Here is a 21,985-nt window from a genome sequence, read left to right as displayed (position 1 = left end):
TGAAAGGTAAAAGATTTTAAAGTATCTTAACAGGGTAGATGTCGAGAAGATGTTTCCATTAGAGGGGATTCTTGGACTAGGGAGCATAGTTACAGAATAAAGCGATTCTCATATCATAAATAAAAACCAAAAGGGTGCTGTAGGTCAGGATCAAAAACAGAAGTTGCTGGAAAAGCTCAGCAGGTCTGAGCAAGGGTTACTGGACCTGAAACATTAACTCTGTTTTTTCCTTCACAGATACTGCCAGACCTACTGACCTTTTCCAGCAACTTCTGTTTTTGATTCTCATATCATAATTGAAGTATGAAGGAATTTCTTCCATCAGAAAAAGTCTGGAATTCTCTACACTAGAGTTCTGGAGGCTAGATCACTGAAAGCACTTAAAGAGGAGGTAGATTTATTTAGCTATTAAGGAATTCACGGCTCAGAAGAGCTGGCGTGAAAGAGGAGTTTAGGCCTGGGGCAGATCAGCCATGACCTTACAGATTACACAGATGGCTCGAGAGATCGAAAGGCCTCCTCCTGCTCCTATTTCTTATGTTCTTACCCATTTTCGGAATTTTGACCATTTAACGGCAACCTATTGTAATAGCGATAGCTAACCGGGAGCTAATGTGTGACAACGGATAATTTACAAATAAACTGGGCATCTAATTTGAGTTCGTTTTAAACAAATGGCCTTCAGGGCTCTCATTCTTCAGTGGATGCTTAAGAATTCTTTGAAGTAGGGTTTTGAAAGCATTATTCCGTTTAATCAACTTTACTGAACACAGAGCAGTTTTGTTCAACAATATCGCAAGGGAACCAAAGCCCATGATCAAAATACCTTCATAGTCTTATACCTGGAGTGGGCATTCCTTTATTGACTCTTTCAGTGGGTGGTCTACAAACTCTAGTGACTACCTATGAACAAGGTAACCTGCTCCAAATTACCAGATTTTCCAAAACAACTTTCTTTAAAACTATTCACAACTCTGTGGGACTCATCTTTTGTTTGATGGTCTCACTGCCACCCATTTTTGAATCATAAACCCTTATGCCATTTAATGACTGCATTTTGTTGCCTTTGATTTTGTTTTCCCTGCTGCAGTACCAAATAGCTTTTTACCATCACCTTTACCTTCCAGTTCTAATGAATGGCACTGAACTGAAACAGTAATTCAGTTTCTCGTTCTAGAGACTCAATCTGAGCTGATCATTTTCAGTGTTTTCAGTTTTTAATGCTGCTGTAACTAGCTTGTTCAACTAAATTAGCAATTGCAAGGTCAGTGCATTAAAGCACTTTTGGACTGGACCTCTGAACGAACCCTGGAGTAGATGTCAGTTTATTTTATGATATAGTTTTCAAAGACCAAAGAAAACATGTTTGAGACAATCTCCATCTGATTTCTGGCAAACACGGCACACACTGCACAGAAATAGTTCAAGTTTATGCGGCAGAAAATCTCAGCAGATTTAAACAATTCAGATGCAAGTTAGTCAACTGAAGCAAATTAGACCTTGATCTGCGGCCCCCATTAGGAATTAATCCTAACCATGTGAGATGCATTAATACAAAAGAACAGTTTTAATGATATATTTTGTTGGGGGACTGGGTGAAATGTGAGATTAAATTAGAATCCTTTTAGACTTGGAGCCTCAGTTGAATTTGGGCCAAACTCATGGGTGTACGTTTCTCACCTTTGCTACTTTTAAAGGTCTTAACGTTAAATGCTGCTGGCTATCCTGATTCTGAGCTTACTGTTTGAGAAGTCAAAATGCTAAAAAAAAAATCTGTATAGAATTCTGACTCCCCCACATTTTGCCTAGCTGGGTCTCAACACTGACTAGCTAGCTCTTAGTAGACAGAATAACTGGTGATGAACCTCAAAAGATATTATTCATTGCTTTTACTGTGTCAACTAATCTAATGCCACCTAATTAAAATCACAGTGGGTTGGGGATTGGAGAGAGAATATGACACAGTCCCTGGTTTGTGCTATTAATGGTCAACATTGCTTTTGCCTGCTTGATTAATAGCTGCATTCCAGTGTTTACTGGCCCATGATTACTTGCTGGCCAATAGGCTGGCTGTCTTGAGGCACATACTGACATGGCTGTCCCAATGCTGGTGATTTACAGCTGAAACAAGAATTCAGTTAATACCTGGTTCACATTCATTTCTGTCAGTAATTTGTTGGCAAGATCTTTCTCATTCTTGTCTGCTGCTTTACAACTTACAAACAGCTGTTAAATGAACACAACACAAGCATGAAAGGCGCGCAACAAGTAGAATTAATACAGTTGGGGCATGGTTATCGAAAGAAAAACTTTTGTTAAGCCAGCGTAAAGCAAGTTGCTATTAGTTCACTGAACTAAACTTAGCCAACTCAAACAAAGACATTCAGCAATGTAAAAAGTCAAACAAGTCTTTACTTCAGACCCTGATACTAAATCACAATCCTGACACTGCTGATTTAAAACCAAACCATATGATGTGGTTGTGACTGTAAACTGAATTCAGAAATTCATATGCTACACAGCAGCAACATTCTTGGGACAGCACCTAGCAACATGCAATGAATGATGTGTATTCTCCAATGGAGTGGGCCCCATTTTCCAGGTATGTCAGGCTCACCTGCTTTTTTTCCAGAACAACCTCCTAAAAATATATATTTTGCCTTCTCCTTCCACTGTAGGTTCTCCCCTTAACAGAAAGTCCTAAATGGCTAAGTAACTTCAGCTTGTAATGTGCCCCTAAGTCTAAGATAACAGAATCTTTGTACGAGCACCAGAGTTTTGGGGTGTGCATTGGTGATTAAAACAAGTTCACTGGAAACACCAATCCCAATTAATATCCAATGACCTATGGTATAAAGAACACACACAAAGAAGAATGAAGTTGGTTGAACCGGCTGTTGATATTCACATATGGAGAATGAAAGCTGCATGAGATATGAATAATTAGCAGGCCATCACCACCAGGAGACAGAGATCAGAATTTATATAAAAGTCATGTTCACGTGGCAGCATGTGGGTGAAAAGCATCAACTTCCTACACAGGCCTTGGCTGGAAAGAAAGATAAGCTGAAAAAAAACATTTCCACAGGAAAGTGATGAAAGAGAAAAAAAACGATGAGGCTGGCTTTGGTTTGGCTTTGCGAGTGAAGCATTTTGTAACATGGACAGCAGTTTGGGACTGGTCAAGCCTTCCCAGGAATCATACGTAACATAGGAGCTGGAGCGGCCCATGAAGACAGAAAAATTCCAAGAAGAGTCATGTCACTGCTTTTTAAAAGACCTTTTGTCTAGATACTTTAGCTTGATATGTCTGTTCTGTCTCATTCAAGAACACAGTTTTAATTATATGCAGACCACAGACAAGCAAGAAAATTTCAAGGCATTCTCCACTGCTGAGTGATTCCACTATTAAATGAAAGGGTTAAGTTCAAATGTTATATGTTAGCACAGAATGAAATTAAATCCAGCTAGTAATCAAGGGCAAGACTGACCGTTCACTCCAAACAGAAGTTCAACACAGATCAGGCATTCATCCATATTAGTCCAGGAAAATTAAAAAAAATTACTAGTTTGAAATAGTTTATAGTTTGCCACTGATTCATTTTCCATCCCAGGCCTGAATCTCCTTTTTGTCTGGTTGACCAGAACAATTAACGGCCCACACAACCGAGAGTCACAAGGTAAAGGACTCTGCAGTAACACTCTAAGATACAACAAGATACAATAAAACTTACAAAACCATTATATGTAAACATGTGATTAAGTCACAAACAGTCACCAGACCATTCTATTGCTCAATGTTCACTATTAAAACAGGTACAAGGTCAATGTATTCTACTCAATTCTCCTACAGCTCAACTGCTGTGATGGAAGATGTTCACACAATTACCAAAGGCCCTTAGCCATAAACTGAACCAGTTTATGCATTAAAGTTGCTGGTGAGAATCAATGTATTTTGTTATAGCGTTACAACAACAAAATACTCTGTGCTGCACATAACCTCTTGCTTATAGAACCAAAGTTGGCAAGTGAATTCACAAACCAGCAGCCTCTGTGACATCAGCACCCAGTAACTAAAAGCAGGAAACACTACAACTGGGCAGATTATTTCCCAATATAACTTAGAGGAGTTCATGGAAAGTCAATGAAGTACAGCTTTGTAGCTGCAGCCTGGCAAAATAACTTGAAATCCAACAGTGACAGGTAGAAGAACAAAACACCTCATGCTTGTTGGCCTCCCACACACTTGTAAAGGAACTATAGTGACTTGTCATTACAAGTGAGATTCTAAATTTTTAGTATCAGGGTCACAATAATTGAAAGGTTTAAAAGTTGCATTAGACTGAGAAAAAGATTAGGGCTTGTGCCAAACTGTTAATTAAGCTTCCTCTGGGGAGTAATATTTGTTTTGCATTTAAATGCACAAAATCATGTTTTAAAATCTAACACATCAATCTTTCAATTTAGGCCATAACCTGTAACTCTGCACATTGCAGCTTTACTGTTACTTCCTTTCATGACCTCTGTTGGTTACGTCAAGAGGGGAAAAAAAAACTATTAATTCCCACCATGGAGTAATCCAGCACTCTCCTATTTCAGTCTTACAGGAAGGGAGGCGGGGGGGGGAGAGAGACACAGAATCAAGAGGGCCAACAGCAGTAAGAGTAACAACTAGAAGGGGGAGGAAAAGGGACACAGAGTGAGGCTGGACAGAAAGGGTGCCCAACCAGAAAGAAAGTACAGGGGAGAGAGAGGGTAGGAGCTAAAGAAGAGAGAGAAAAAGAAAGGGGAAGAAAATACTGGGAAGAAGGGGAGAAAGGACGTGAATGTTAGAAAGCGAGAGGAGCAGAGGAAAGGTCTGCATAACTTTTCTCTCTTAAATCTTGGGTTATCAAAGGAAGCAACAACAATATAGCTTTAGCCAATGTTCCATTAGAACACTTCAAAAACTACGACTTTGAATTTACAATACTAATTTACGACTTCATCACTAAACCAGATTGTAAAAAACTTTGTTAAACCTTTTTCAAGGCTTACAACACTAATATGGGCACGCCATTGAAATTATACATAACATGGATAACCCAGCAGTACCTAAAGCTTGAATAAATACCCTAGATCTATGGTGCTGGCTCATCACTGTTCTTAAATCACTTGCACAACACGCTTCATCACTGTGTAAAAGTGCTCCTGTGCATTTTAAAAAAACACAATTTGCATAGAGATTCCGGGCTAGAATCTAAGCTGGTCAGTGTGATGCACACAACGGACAATCTGTCCATCCAAAGTTTCTCGTACTGACATACATTGTGAAGGGGGAGCTATTTTACACAGAAAGACGACACTCTGATCACTGGATTGCCAACGTATCTTGGCAATATAAGAGGAATATAATCCTGAATGTTAACTTCTGACTGCATTTTAGCTTAATAATTGAAAGCCACAGATTCTTCTTTCCAAGATCTAAATAGGCTATTGTAAAGAGGCTAATTTACAACTCAAAACATAATATCAGTAAGTTATTAAATACTGAATTAAATACAGCCTTGTGCTCATGTCATAATTGCTGCAATTATTTTCTCCTAAGAATCACTATCTTGAAAAAAGTGCACCTAATCAGTCTGTTCCAGACAAGTCAACTATCCAGTGACTGCAAATGTATTTGTGGTTCAATCCCATATTTTCTAATCAACCTGTTCAGTGATTATAAGGCACACCTGTGTTCAGGTGGGACATGAACTCAGGCCTCCTGGTTCAAAGGCAGGGGTACGACAACTGCACCACATCAGCCCTGACATTTAATTCAACGGCACTCAAAGAATTTGAGAGTACAACAAATAAGCCTGATTAACAATGTCAACCAAAAAAGCTCACATAATCAACCTTTTCAATTAGCCATCAGAACAGATTGAAAAGTCGATGATCACAGCCTCCAAGTAATTCCTGGGCAGCGAGCTCACTTCCAGGCTTTAACAATGACAGTTTTATTTCAATCAAGCCATCTAGAGGCTGCTGCAATACAATAATGACAATGTGACTGTTCATGTCTTTTGAATTTTAAAATTGCATGGCTATTGGTCACTGGGCAATTATTATATCAGTCACTGCCTTATACAAATTTTTAGTAAAATTATGCAAGCACCATTTTACCAAGGCAATATTCATAAAGGTGTAAAAAGATTTAAAGGGTGTTCCAATGTGCTACCAAAAAGCATGATTATTCTGCAATCTTAACCACGCCAAGGCAGGAAGTAGTACAGAGCAGAAACCAAGCACTCCTCTACAGTACAAGTTTAACTTGGCCACGTACTGTACAAACCTTAGTGAAAGGGCTTTTGTGGCTTAGTGGCAATGCCCCTACATCTAGGCCAGAAGGTCTGGATTCAAGTTCCACAGGTTCCAGGGGCATGCCATAAAATGTTTGAACAGGTTGATTAAAAATATAAACTTAACTTGGTTTGCACTGGATAAGATTAGCAGAAGCCTCCAAGCAGGTTAACTATCTGCACTCACAGGTGAGCACAGTGCCTGCTGCAATAAAGGGAGGCAGAGAAGGAAATGAAGAGCAGGATGTTCAATAACTTAGCATTTAGTTCAGAATATCTGGTTGCACTAAATAAAGCAGCTGAGCTGGGAAAGATTTTCAGTCAATTTGAAAATCTAGTCCAGTTATATCCACCTACAATGGTTTAATATTGCAATATCTTTATCCTAAATTTAAACTTGTCCCTGAACCTCAAGAGCTGCAATCAGATCATTTCACTGATTTTGGGTCAAAAATTTTCAGACAGAGCGCAAGTTCTCATTTCTGTTCTATCCATTTCAACATTGGTCTATTAAAAAAAAGAGAAAGTGGTAACTGCAGCATTAGTCAAATCAAGGCAAATAATCACTTTGGTACAGTTGGGAGTCTACCTTGCTGTTCTGTATGAGTCGAGTAAGATGTTCAAAGCAGTTGCTATTCAAGAAGATTGCCTGAAGGACTGGTCTGTCAGGGCAGTTTAACATTTCTGGAATAGTGTCTGTGGGGAGAAAATTCAGATATTTGTAGTTTTCAACAAAGAAATCATATGGAAAAGGTCCCTTCCCTAAACACTAGGCTCTACCCCAACTTTCATCCTTCAAGACATGCTTGAAAACCTAACTCTGACTTTCTTGCGGCAGTATACCATTTAAAAATCCAAATTCCATGCATTAAAAACATCAATAGCTCACCCACCTATAAGCAAAAGACAGCCAAAACAGGCCCTACGTATACTCACTCAGCATTTGTATCTGTAGTGCAATGAAACTACTCTCCCAGTTCCGCGATCTGCGATTGGCCAGCAATGCGGCGTGATCAGAATTGAGGAGCTTGAAATAATTCTCCAGGATTGTGCTGATTTCTACCTGCCGCTGATCAGAGCTGCTGGTTAGTAGCACATGAATCACTTCCGTCAGGCACTTCAGGGTCAGCTCCAATTTACGACTTACATCATCTGGGTCTTTGTCATCCAACAGATCACAGTCTGCCAATACCCTCATCAAGACTTCCATTGTAGCTGGGGAGATTGCCTGAAGTGCATTCCGCTGAAATTAAATGTCATATTATTCTTTATAAATAACTCAATGAATGCTGCATCCATGGCCAAAGTGAATATAATCCTACCAGTTCCTTTTGCTTTGAAACAACTTCCTAATCACACATGACTGACTTCTGAAGTTGGATTGCATCTTTCTGTACAGTCGTGTCAACTTGCTAAGTGCAATAGCATAACCTTCAAAGTTTAACATTTATGTTTAGGTTCCGTGTTAAAATGCCTAAAAATGGGTTTTGAACCCATGTGTAAGATACAAACTTGGCATGCTTTTTAAACTTAGAACAGTGATAGGACTGTATTTTCATTTAATCGTTCTGAAAGACATGCTCTAAAATTGCAAAGTCAACCAAGATCGAAAAGTAACATGAGCACAAAAGCTGACGGTTCAGGCCTAGACCCTTCATCAGAGAGGGGGATGGGGAGAGGGAACTGGAATAAATAGGGAGAGAGGGGGAGGTGGACCAAAGATGGAGAGAAAAGAAGATAGGTGGAGACGAGAGTATAGGTGAGGAGGTAGGGAGGGGATAAGTCAGTCCAGTGAAGACGGACAGGTCAAGGAGGCGGCGTGAGGTTAGTAGGTAGGAAATGGAAGTGCGGCTTGAGGTGGGAGGAAGGGATGGGTGAGAGGAAGAACAGGTCAGGGAAGCGGAGTCAGGCTGGGCTGGTTTTGGGATGCGGTGGGGGGAGGGAAAGAACTGGGCTGGTTTTGGGATGCAGTGGGGGAAGGGGAGATTTTGAAGCTTGTGAAGTCCACATTGATACCATTGGGCTGCAGGGTTCCCAAGCAGAATATGAGTTGCTGTTCCCGCAACCGTCGGGTGGCATCATTGTGGCACTGCAGGAGGCCCATGATGGACATGTCGTCTGAGGAATGGGAGGGGGAGGTAAAATGGTTCGCGACTGGGAGGTGCAGTTGTTTACTGCGAACCGAGCAGAGGTGTTCTGCAAAGCGGTCCCCAAGCCTCTGCTTGGTTTCCCCAATGTAGAGGAAGCCACACCGGGTACAATGGATACAGTATACTACATTGGCAGATGTGCGGGTGAACATCTGCTTAATATGGAAAGTCATCTTGGGGCCTGGGATGGGGGTGAGGGAGGTGGTGTGGGGGCAAGTGTAGCATTTCCTGCGGTTGCAGGGGAAAGTGCCGGGTGTGGTGGGGTTGGACGGGAGTATGGAGCGGACAAGGGAGTCACCGAGAGAGTGGTCTCTCCGGAAGGCAGACAAGGGTGGGGATGGAAAAATGTCTTGGGTGGTGGGGTCAGATTGTAGATGGCAGAAGTGTCGGAGGATGATGCATTGTATTCGGAGGTTGGTGGGGTGTTATGTGAGAACAAGGGGGATCCTCTTGGGGCAGTTGTGGTGGGGGCGGGGGTGTGAGGGATGTGTTGCGGGAAATGCGGGAGACGAGGTCAAGGGCGTTCTCGACCACTGCGGGGGGAAAGTTGCAGTCCTTGAAGAATGTGGACAACTGGGATGTGCGGGAGTAGAATGCCTCACCTTGGAAGCAGATGCGGCGGGGGAATTTTTGCAGGAGGGTCGGTGGGAGGGAGGAGGTGTATTCTAGGTAGCTGTTGGAGTCGGTGGGCTTGAAATGGATATCAGTTTCTAGCTGGTTACCTGAGATGGAGACTGAGAGGTCCAGGAAGGTGAGGGATGTGTTGGAGATGGCCCAGGTGAACTGAAGGTTGGGGTGGAAGGTGTTGGTGAAGTGGATGAACTGTTCGAGCTCCTCTGGGGAGCAAGAGGCGGCGCCGATACAGTCAGCAATGTAACGGAGGAAGAGGTTGGGTTTGGGGCCTGTGTAGGTGTGGAAGAGGGACTGTTCCACGTAACCTACAAAGAGGCAGGCATAGCTTGGGCCCATGTGGATAACCATGGCCAGCCCCTTTGTCTGTCAGAAGTGGGAGGAATCGAAAGAGAAGTTGTTGAGGGCAAGGGCGAGATCGGCTAGGCGGATGAGGGTGTCAGTGGAGGGGGAGTTGTCAGGCCAGTGGAATAAGAAGCAGCGGAGGGCCTTGAGGCCATTGCATGAGGAATACAGGTGTATAGGGACTGGACATCCATGGTGAAAATGAGGTGTTGGGGGCCAGGTAATTGGACGTTCTGGAGGAGGTGGAGAGCATGGGTGGTGTCACAGGCGTAGATGGGGAGTTCCTGGACCAAAGGGGAGAAAATGGAGTCCAGATAGGTGGAGATGAGTTACCCACATGAGCCCAAGCTATGCCTGCCTCTTTGTAGGTTATGTGGAACAATCGCTCTTCCATACCTACATTGGCCCTAAACCCCACCTCTTCCTCCGTTACATTGACGACTGTATCGGCGCCGCCTTTTGCTCCCCAGAGGAGCTTGAACAGTTCATTCACTTCACCAACACCTTCCACCCCAGCCCCAAGTTCACCTGGGCCATCTCCAACACATCCATCACCTTCCTGGACCTCTCAGTCTCCATCTCAGGCAACCAGCTAGAAACTGATGTCCATTTCAAGCCCACTGACTCCCACAGCTACCAACAATACACCTCCTCCCACCCACCCTCCTGCAAAAATTCCATCCCCTGTTCCCAATTCCTCCGCCTCCGCCGCATCTGCTCCCAAGATGAGGCATTCCACTCCCGCACATCCCAGATGTCCACATTCTTCAAGGACTGCAACTTTCCCCCCGCAGTGGTCGAGAATGCCCTTGACCGCGTCTCCTGCATTTCCCCCAACACATCCAGCCCCCACCACAACCGCTGCAAGAGGATCCCCCTCGTTCTCACATACCACCCCACCAACCTCTGGATACGATGCATCATCCTCCGACACTTCCACCATCTACAATCTGACCCCACCACCCAAGACATTTTTCCATTCCCACCCTTGTCTGCCTTCCGGAGAGTCTCTCCGTGACTCCCTTGTCCGCTCCACACTCCCGTCCACCCCACCACACCCGGCACCTTCCCCTGCAACCGCAGGAAGTGCTACACTTGCCCCCACACCTCCTCCCTCACCCCCACCCCACGCCCCAAGATGACTTTCCATATTAAGCAGATGTTCACCTGCACATCTGCCAATGTGGTATACTGTATCCATTGTACCCGGTGTGGCTTCCTCTACATTGGGGAAACCAAGCAGAGGCTTGGGGACCGCTTTGCAGAACACCTCTGCTCGGTTCGCCATAAACAACTGCACCTCCCAGTTGCGAACCATTTTAACTCCGCCTCCCATTCCTCAGACGACTTGTCCATCATGGGCCTCCTGCAGTGCCACAATGATGCCACCCGAAGGTTGCAGGAACAGCAACTCATATTCTGCTTGGGAACCCTGCAGCCCAATCGTATCAATGTGGACTTCACAAGCTTCAAAATCTCCCCTCCCCGCACCGCATCCCAAAACCAGCCCAGCCTGTCTCCACTTCCCTAACCTGTTCTTCCTCTCACCCATCCCTTTCTCCCACCTCAAGCCGCACCTCCATTTCCTACCTACTACCTCATCCCACCTCCTTGACCTGTCCGTCTTCCCTGGACTGACCTATCCCTCCCTACCTCCCCACCTATACTCTCCTCGCCACCTATCTTCTTTTTTCTCTATCTTCGGTCCATCTCCCCCTCTCTCCCTATTTATTCCAGAACCCTCTCCCCACCCCTTCTCTGATGGAAGGTCTAGGCCCGAAACGTCAGCTTTTGTGCTCCTGAGATGCTGCTTGGCCTGCTGTGTTCATCCAGCTTCACATTTTGTTATCTTGGATTCTCCAGCATCTGCAGTTCCCATTATCACAGGAACTAAAAGTACTGACTTTAGTAAGCAATTACAATGGTACTATCTTATAAGTGGTTCACCCATGACACTCGGAGTTATACCTCTTCTAGCCAGTTGGGGAAGGTGGAGACAGGAAGCCAATCTTTACTTGATTTTGGATATATTCCCAAATCACAAGTCTGGTACCCAGTAAAGCAATATTTTAAAGTTTTCATCCTTTTTCCAAAATCAGACTATCACCTCAACCCTTCCCATCATCAGCTCCACAATTCTGAGATGCCCACTTACTGTGAACTTTATTTTCCTCTACTTGCGGCTATGCCTTTAACTTCCTGGGCCCAAAGATCTGGAATTCCCTCCTTAAACCTCTGTCATATCGTTCTTATTTTTTCCTTTAAAATGCTCCTTCACACCACTCTCTTTGACTGAGCTTTAAGACATTTTGCTCTAATTTCTTCATATATGGCTCGGTTTAATATTTTGTGTGGAAGGGTCTACTGTCTTATTCCCCTCTTATTTTTTATGTGTTCATGCTCTCTCTGGTCTGAAAACACCCACTCACCACTTCGCAATGCTTGCTCTCTCAATTTTCGTTTGTCCACAAGTCCGGTGATCTTCTATTCTCAAGGGCTTCAATTTCATTCATCTAAATTTTGTTCATTTGTCAAACACCTTTGACGGTCCACCTATATTTGTTACAAACTTGTTCTGTCTTATTTCAATTGCCATATCTTTTTCAGCCAGGCAGCTGCAGCTTCAAGTTCATAACAGAAGTCATCAGCCTTAAATGTTTTTCCCCTATAAAGATGCTACCTAATCTGTGAAGTATTTGCAGCATTTTCTCTGACTATTTATCTGCAGTAATTTGCATTCGTTCACGATTGTTTCTTTCATTATATCAAATGAATTTATTGGTTTTTGAATGTGAAATTAACCCTTTATTGCAGTGTGTCTGGTTTCCACACTTGTCTCACCTGTCCACCTGCAACAACAGCCCCAAAGAGATGAATAAGGCAGCACTTCAGACTCTCTTTCAGATGTTCACTCTCTTGAAAACACTCTGAGAAGGGGAAGAAAATGCATTATGGTCACTTAAAAGGCAGCATGCACTGCTGAAAACCCAACCAAGACAATATTTGACTTATCAAAGCCACTGCAGGCTTCACACACAGAAACCAAAGTTGCATGGAGTAAGAATGAATGGATTCTGACTTGTAATCACCTAAGATAATTGCTGCAACATTTTACTGGCCTTAGTGGCAATGTCACTGTTGAAACTGTTTACATCTTCAGATAACATAAGCCACAATGACTTAACTTGAGTTATTCTAAAACAGGAGGAAAGCCTTTAATCAGTTAATCATTTAATCCCCTCGAATGTATTTTACACTTGAAGTACTATCTCTTCCACAGATGTTTTCATTCTGGAACTAAATGTAGCATATTTTGTTTATTTAGAATGTTTCCTTTATTTGTTTGTAATTGAAAAGTTCTTTCTTTGGATTAGATAAGATTAAATTAGATTCCCGACAGTGTGGAAACAGGCCCTTTGGCCCAACAAGTCCACACTACCCCTTGAAGCATCCCATCCAGACCCAACCCCCCCCATTGCCCACACACCCATGAACACTACAGGCAATTTAGCATGGCCAATCCACCTAACCTGCACATCTTTGGACTGTGGGAGGAAACCAGAGCACCCAGAGGAAACCCATTCAGACACAGGGAGAATGTGCAAACTCCACACAGACAGTTGCCCGAGGCTGGAATCGAACCTGGGTCCCTGGCGCTATGAGGCTGCAGTGCTAACCACTGAGCCACCATGCTTGCCCCAAGAGTTCAATGACTGCCCTGTACCTTGGTAATCGAGCACCAGCCTGGGAGAAACAGCTAGATCATCAGACAAAGAGCCATAAAGAGCTCAAAACCAAAAAGGCACCTGGGAATGATGAGATAAGAATGGAGCTATTGAAATGTAACAAATTCTGCTTAAAGTGAGTTCATGGACCTATTCAACAAGATTTGCACTGTGGTAGGCATTCCATGCAAATGAAAGTGAAGGTAATCCTTGAGCTATCATAACAAGGAAAACTCAATGACTCACCAACTGGAGAGGAATAACATGGTTGTCAGTAGCCGGCATTGTCTTCTGCATGGTGTTCCTCAACAGACAGAAGGATTGGACACAATGCCACATTTGATGTCAAACCAGTATGTCATAAAGGCTCACCATGACCTTAATGCTTTTGTTCTTTATGCCCCCTTCATAAATTCCAAGATTACCCATTCCTTTTTAATAACCTTCTCTATGTGCCCTAACACCTTCAATGGTTTGTTTGCATACACTCCAAAAACACTGGTGTTATGGGCGAAGGGAAATTCTGGGAAGGCAATTCAATGATCTCTAGCCATAGAGTTCACTGAGATGATCTTTTTGGCTTGTCAGAACTTGCTATTCATCAACCTCGCTCTATTTAAGTGCTAATCACTTCCTCCAAGGAGGAACAGAACAACCAGTTCACAGATTACAAGGTCTCTGAATTACTGGTTGAAAGCAACTAGTGATGGAGAATAAATTGGTTTTCTTCAAGTTTTAGGTTTTTTTTTTAAAAACTGCAAAGAAGAGGTCGTCATCTTTAATTTCAGAGGTCCAATGGTTTCTGGTATCTCATTCACACCCAGAAGCTATTCAACAACATAGGAGCCAATCATGTAGTTGTTGGCAGACAGGAGACCTTTGGTCATCACTACATAGACCAATCAGCTACTTGTAGGTGGCAAAAATCTCATTTTATACACTCTCTCTGATGCAGTTTGTCTGCAACTAAATCGTGCCTTCCTCCAAGTTGAACAAAAAGCAGTGTAAACTGCACTTACAATAAGCTTGCTTTTAAAATGTGCAGCGATCCACATTCCTTGGTTTTTAAAACAATCCTTTCCCATTTCAGTCCACGATCAAAATTTTAAAAAGTATGATCGTTATTCAGAAAATAGCACGAAGTCATGACGCTCAATTGGAGGGTCAATACAGACATGGTGGTCCTCATACCACTTTTTTGATTCACAATTTCAACCCAATTATTGTTATCAATCCCCTTATCAAAAATAAACTCAATCAACAATTTGCTTTTAAAAAATCCACAGCTCTAATTAATTCACATTTGTCTGAGAGACTGTTAATTTTGTCCTGGATTTCTTAAATTTCATATGCTCAGCCCTCCAGACTGAGGCTGAAAGAAAAGAGCTTTGTGGATGAAGAACACAATTTTCAAGATCAAGGAGCTAATCTAAAAGTGGAGCTTGAAGTATGTTACAATCACCAGTTCAGTTGCAACACACAACGCAACCACATTCCTCACTTCTGATGCAAGTTCAAAGAGTTTCAGAGGAACAGCTGTTCTCAGATCAGCTACAGTGACTTTGGCATTTTGCTTTTTATACCCATGAGTCAAGCTGACTTGATAAATACATGTCATCTAAACAATTAGTCATACCAGATTACATCATCTTGAAGGACACAGCTCTTTTTCACAGGATTAAATGTGTAGTCAGTCATTCGAAACAACTATGTGATTAACATCAGAATGTGTATGTTTACAGGGTTATGAAGGAGGGCATTTTTTATATAAACCAGGCTGCCTCAATTATTTCCTCTTCTGGAGATTACTTTAAACAAATTGAAAGAAAAAGCAAAGCGCCAACCAATAAGTGTTTCATTTATGAAAATTTTTTGAATACAATTTGAATCGTTAATACTATATACATAATAGAACAATACTATTTCCAAATGTGTTGCAGTAAACAATCTTAAATTTCCTCAAGTGAGGGCACATTCAGATTCAGCACAGATGCTGTAGAAATGATCTCAACATGGATTCTGGGCCAGATATACAGTAACACCAGCTTCTTTTCCAGTAAAGTATTCCAAATGTTCCCAAACCTTTGACACTTGTCCCAAACATCTGAGTTCTCCCTCATTCTCAACACAGGACCCAGGCATGTGAGTTTTATAGGAACGTGCAACACATTTTTAAAAATGCACAAATATTTCACAGTGCACATTATGTCAGATCTACTGCAGGGGGAGCAGAGAGTAGAGTAGATCAACCATAATCTTATTGAAAAACACAGCAGACTCGAAGGCCCAGTTTTATATATCAAGACACCAATATAAATTGATTCACATTATTTCCATCAAGGCGAGACCAGTTACCTAGCACATTCAGTGAGCTCAGTTGATTGGCTGGCTGGTTTGTGACACTGCAGTTCCAACAAGATGGGTTCAATTCCCACACTGTCTGAGGTCACCATAAAGATCCCAGCTTCTCAAACTCATCTCTTGCCTGAGGCGTGGTGACCCTCAGGTTAAACTCTCTACCAGTCACCTCTCTATCTGAGACATCAGGCGTGTGGTTCTCTGTGGCTATGGGGACTTTACCCAGTACAGTTTATTTGAAGTATTGTAATAGTATGCTTCATAGGTCATCCCAGGAACAAACTCTTCATCCCCAGTCTGAATATCTTGCTCAGAAAATCTATCACTGGAACATGAACATTACCAAGAGGGAAAGCATCCATAGTCAATTACCTTTGAGAAGGTGTGGTGACTGCTGTCAGTGCGATGATAGTAGTGCCACATTGCTGGCTAACAGCCCATTTCAGACCTGGAATGGCAGATAAGATTCCCTGTGTGGTTCTAAGCCAAACGCCGTCTTGGACTATTCCACAAATAATTGGGAGGCTTTAAAATGAATGGAATTTTTCTCATTTCATAACACCTCAGGTGTCGTAAACCCAAACTTCAAGTGCAGTTTGGTTCTTCCAACTATACATAATGACTACCTACACCCAGAATCCTTAAAAAAAGACTATTTACAGCCCAGTTTGAACATTGCCTGCCAAGATCAGGATCATACTCGCTATAGTAAATTGCATAGAACAATTTTTTTCATTTTCCTTCCATCTCCCAATATATTTCAGTTATGTCTTCCACACATCTTAGGCAATAGGTTTATACTGCATCTGTACAAGTAAATTTGCAAGCATAAGCTGAAGGGTGTTATTAACTGTGCACGATGTTACTGTCCTTGCAACTCAATACGATGCAGAAATCCCAGGTGAGAAGGAAAGTTGGATTAAAGTAGGATTTATGTTGCTGCATTCTTTCAAACAAAGTTCTAAACCGGTGGTGTATTGCAGTCTCGACTCCCAAACCCAGAGAAGTTAGAAGGCAGCAAACAAGTTTGTCCAATCTAGCAAGGATATAACCTGCACTGTAAAATACTTAGACATTTTTTCTAAATGTATGGTTTGCTCTTGTAAAAATGATTTAAAGAGTACTGCATTGAAAAGGGAAGCAAAAACAATTTATGGAGTAATGTACAGATGCCAAGAACCTGGGAGATTGCAGAAAAGCTCAGTTTAAAAAAACATGCTGCAATGTAGCTGATCAGATAGCACTGACATGCTAACTTCATTCCCCTCCCACTGGCTGTTCATGCTTGGAATGCTAACCAACAACACAGCCACCCACACATACTTGCTCAATTTTAACAACTTACCTGATCAAAATCTAATATTCATACTGACCAAACTGCCTCATCATGTAACCACAATCACATTTCTTATTTTGCAACCCTACAGATGGAGTATTATTACAGAAGCTAAGCTTCAGGACATTTTTTCATTTTACAGGTATTTTGTTCGACTCTTGGCTGAATTTTACAAGAAATCGTCTAAGCGTCAATTTTGGCATGCAGTGTGGAGGGTTTCTCTCCACAAGCCCAAGTGGGTTTTCTCACCTCAGGCACTAGTGGCGTTTCTCACATTACCCACCCAAATTCACCTCCTTACCTATGAAGCACACTTTTTAAGATGCACCACTTGCCATATTCTCCTACCCGCCCCAGGTGGAAGTATTCATCAAGCGTTTAAAATCAGGCCACGGGGCATGCACAGTTGCTGCCACAGAGCACAACCTGAGATACTGGTGAGTGACAGAGGGTCAGAGGAGGTAAATATGCTGACTTTCAAGTCCAGAATTGACCATCTAGCTTAGGTAAGGCAGCAGGAGAATGGGAAAGTCCATAATAATGTGGTGGGACGATAGGATAACGAGCACGTTAATATATCCGTGCGCATGTATTGGGCCTCACTAGCAAGGATCTCGTCTCGCCGTTCAACACTTGGTCAGAAATAGGAATATTTTGCTCAGTGTCTGAAAGCTTCTCACTGGCCATCTGACTCAATTCTAACTTTCTCAACATTGTCCACATCATACAGGAATTAGAAAGATTCTTTCCTCTGTTTCCACATTGGAACAGTAACTGTGGAAATAACATGTAGAGTTAAACTGAAATCCAAATACTGCTGCTCTTCCACCAAGTGCACCGGCTCGGGTTCTCACAAAGAGAACTGAATTTGAAATCACTGAATTGATGTTAACTTCCACATTTTAACACCATTGTTCTTGCTGCAAAAATGCTTGACAAAGTTACAGCTTATTCAATAAGTTATAATTGTGTTTATAAGACATGCTAATTAATACTTAATACTGAACAACTCCTCTTGCCCCGAAAAGTCCATTTTGTATTTTTAGAATATTAAATATTCTTTAATTCCATGATAAAAAATATTCATAGATTTTAAAATAAAAAATTCTCAAAGTTTCTGATAGATCAGTCTCTATGTTCCAATCTTAATTTCACTTTCTGCAAAATTCCCAGCCAATGCAATAGATCTTTATGGGGTGGCATGGTGGCTCAGTGGTTAGCACTGTTGCCTCATGGCGCCAGGGAGCTGAATTCTAGGCTCAGGCAACTGACTGTGTGGAGTCTGCACATTCTCCCAATGTCTGCGTGAGTTTCCTCCAGGTGCTCCGATTTCCTCCCACAGTCCAAAGATGTGCAGGTTAGGTGGATGGGCAACACTGAATTACTCATAGTATCTAGGGATGTGTAAATTAGATGGATAAGCCATAAGGGAAATCTCGGGTTACAGGGATAGGGTAGGGGAGGGAGTCTGGATGGGATGCTCTTCAGAAGGTCAGTGTGGACTTGTTGGGCTGAATGGCGATTCTATGATACTATGAATAAGATGATCGGTTCGTAATTTCTTGACCTGCTTTCCAAGAACTCTATGATGCAAAGGCTACCTAACTTGTACTACTGTTGCTGAACCACTGACGGCACCAGTGTGAAATTAACATCAACAGAAGTGAAATCCATGTCTCAGTGCTGCTCACTTGATCTTTGCAGAGAGATTTCTTTAAGACCAGTACAGAGCACCATCACCTCACCAGGAAGTGCAAGTTTCGGACCAATGAAATCAATGACCTGTCAAACTGTTTTGGTGACGCAGATGGTTCAGCAGCAGAGGGGAATTTTTGGTTTTTCAATGAATAGTCAATAAATGTCTGTCTAAGTAACAACAGTCAAGACTCAGTTCAACAATGTCTGAATGTCCTACATTCTCTGTACAATACTCAAAGATAAATCCGGATTACAGTCTGAATGGAAACAGCCATTTAATTCAGAGCGAACAATACTACCAAAGGCACACTTTATTAGAAAATCACTTAAGTTTCTCCCTGAAGGCAGGTCCAACACACTGCTCTTCACTCTGCCCCAGCAGAATGGGATCAAACACTATGTTACCAGCATCAACCTATTTCACACATGCTGCCCAGTCAACTGAGCTAACTAGTTCCTTCAAGGGGTCCCAGTTGTTGAAGCAACATTTACACTTTTATTGGTATCTTGTGCCCTGGAGCTATGTAAGATGGCAGGAGGGTCTCACTGTCTTTCCATCACATGGCTATCCAGATTTCACTCCTGATTTTACTAGCTGCTTTTGGCGAGTGTTGAAAGAAATTGCTGCGTCAATGTTTGGCTGCATAATGAATGCACTTTCCTAACCATCAAATGTTTGAGTGGGGCCTGGACCCAAATTGTCTGGTTCAGCGGCACAGACACTATCTGTTGTACCATACTGAAGCAATAAACTTGCCAAAACAAGCATCTAAATGGAAACGAGTCACAATAGTCATATCCATTCAAATTTGAGACAGCAAAGGTCATTTTATCGAAGATTAATAAATAAAGAACAATTTTCTCCATGTGCTGTGTTTCCGTATGGAATATGGAACCTAATGCATTCTTTTGGATGCACATATACAATCCACCCAAACGACGTGAAGGTCTTATTTGGCGTTATTTGAGCTGACCTCAGACTCTGTGGCAGTCTGGGCTGCTGAAGGGAAATCTGTTCTCTTATTCTATTTCAGTCATTTTAATCACCAGTCACCCACTTGCATTCCTTCAGCCACACAAGAAGGATATTCATGCCAATGTTGGGAAGTTTAGCCTCGAGACCACCATACAGAGATTTGGAACAGCCTGCCACCAATCAGACTGCACTCGCACACAAGGCCCTCAATGCCTGGGGAACTGTACCCCAAAAAGCTCCAAAAGACAGAAAATTGAAAATGCAACAGGAAAAGGGAAGGGTGTATGTACAAATTGGGATACACAAACAGCCTTTATTTTGTAGCCCATCTAACTCCTCTGTCACCTAACAGGAATATGTAAATCTTACTAGAAATATTATAAGAATAATCATTGAGTACACATTGAACAGTTGGGAATCATCATTTTGATCATTTACGTAGCCACAGCTCTTGTTGCCTGACACGAACAGCTTTGACAAACAGCTTGACACACCGGGTCACATATCGTCATAGTAATTATCTGAACTGGTTCTCAAGCATCAAGTACAAAAGGCCCATTTGTGTTGGGCTTCGTCAGTTATCTGATATGTCAAATACAAACTGTGTGCGCCAAAATCTCAAAAGGCTTAAAAAAAACAGAAAGCATTTCCATCTCTGATAAACCAATTCCAAAATTGTGTACTACCAAAGAGGATATACTGCACAATTTCACAGGGGTAGCCAGCAGATAAGTGAATATTTTTGTTCAAAAAATTCAATCGACCAGATTCCAGAAGAGGACTGTTATATATGATAATCTATTTATATAAAATACATACTTTAGTCTGAGATTTTGCTGTTGAGCCTTTTCATTCAGTGTCAATTTCCTCTTTCAGCTGTCTACTTGTCTGTGCTTACTATTTTTGACACTCTATTTTTATAAATTACATCATCTCATTAGGTTATTTATTGATTTATTACTTTTGTTTCTCCCATACACTCAAATTATCTCCCTCAATGCAATATTTCATTCTAATAGCAATTTATTCTTGCACCAAAGTACTTCCAAGTGCACATAGCTTCATCGTCAAATTGAAATTGTCGGCAATTTAATTTCTAAATCTTTTTTGCTTTCACATCGCAACTATAGACCCTGCAATCATGTCAGTGGGTTATGCGTTTGTGTCCTATGTTCCCCAAATAGTACCCCATCAGTTCTCTTCAATGTCCTTCAATCTTTGGTCCAATCATTCCTTCCTCAACTCTCGTTTCTATATACCGTATATAACACTGCTTTGTGAAATCGCTCCTCACGACCAATCTGATGCGCTACAACTCACCTGGGCTCATTCAACAATACCTCCCAAACCCTTAACCTCCAAAACATCAAAAGACAAGGGCAGCAGATCCTTAGGAACACCATTACCTGCAAATTCCTCTCCAAGCCACAACCATGATGTTATCATTCCCTTACTGTTGCAGAGTCAAAATTCTGGAACATCCTTCTTGATTGAACCAAGGGTACAGCTGCCACACATGGGCTGCAACAGTTCAAGGCAGTTCACTACCTTCGCCATGGCACTAAGCTGGGCTATAAAGGCTGTCGGTGACACAAACATCCAGTGAACAAAATTTTTGAAAAGCACCATCGTCCTAAATTTGGGTTATATTACCTCCAAAGTCACTGAGCTGGAAGGTTAGTTTTCGGACGTTTCGTCACCATTCTAGGTAGCATCGTCAGTGAGCCTCCGACGAAGCGCTGGTGTTATGTCCCGCTTTCTATTTATCTGTTTACTGATGATGTTACGGAGAATGGTGATGAAACATCTGAAAACTAACCTTCCAGCTCAGCAAGCAAACTCACATCCAGAACCTCAACCTGAGCTACAAATCTTCTCAAGACTCGCTAGCACCTATGGGCTCAATACGCTAAAACTGGCCCGAAGATGGGAAACCAATGCCATCCGACAGAGTGCCACCCGCAAACAGCTGTACTTCCTGCATGAATGCCTCCTAAACAGATAAATAGAAAGTGGGACATAACACCAGCACTTCGTCGGAGGCTCATTGATGATGTTACCTAGAATGGTGACGAAACATCTGAAAACTAACCTTCCAGCTCAGCGAGCAAACTCACATCCAGAACCTCAACCTGAGCTACAAATCTTCTCAAAACTCGTTAACTCCAAAGTCAATATACTTCACCCAAGATGTGGTGCTCAAAAACTGCACAATACTCCAGGTATAGTGTAAACAGGGCTCTGTATAGCTTTTGTATGATCTCTAACACTTTGCATTCAATATTTGCATATGTATGTCCAACGCGCACACTGAATTCCTCATTGTACTTCCCTACAAAACAGGGGATCATAAAGCAACTGGATGGATCCTAGTATTTCTCTCACATTTATAGAAATGAGCCTTCCAGATCAGTCAACAAGTTACGCAGCCACCCGCAGGC

The 21,985-nt window shown here is 42.2% G+C and overlaps 1 protein-coding gene across 11 annotated transcripts in view; it reads right to left on the bottom strand.

The window, feature by feature from the left end:
- Positions 1-21,985, bottom strand: part of nbeal1 (neurobeachin-like 1) — a 214,191-nt gene that overhangs the window by 106,888 nt on the left and 85,318 nt on the right. For 8 of the 11 annotated variants that reach the window (XM_048533953.2, XM_059647081.1, XM_048533951.2 and 5 more), the window contains 4 exons: positions 12,293-12,378; positions 7,263-7,569; positions 6,916-7,022; positions 2,146-2,226 (listed from right to left, as the gene is read on the bottom strand). In XM_048533953.2, the coding sequence (XP_048389910.2) occupies positions 2,146-2,226; positions 6,916-7,022; positions 7,263-7,569; positions 12,293-12,378 (581 nt within the window). The remainder of the gene's footprint in view (positions 1-2,145; positions 2,227-6,915; positions 7,023-7,262; positions 7,570-12,292; positions 12,379-21,985) is intronic. The other 3 variants (XM_048533956.2, XM_048533962.2, XM_048533961.2) reach the window with 1 other exon arrangement.

Source organism: Stegostoma tigrinum, chromosome 7 (assembly GCF_030684315.1).
Source record: "Stegostoma tigrinum isolate sSteTig4 chromosome 7, sSteTig4.hap1, whole genome shotgun sequence".
In the NCBI taxonomy this organism is placed as follows: Eukaryota; Metazoa; Chordata; class Chondrichthyes; order Orectolobiformes; family Stegostomatidae; genus Stegostoma; species Stegostoma tigrinum.
This window is presented reverse-complemented; position numbering and strand designations above follow the sequence as displayed.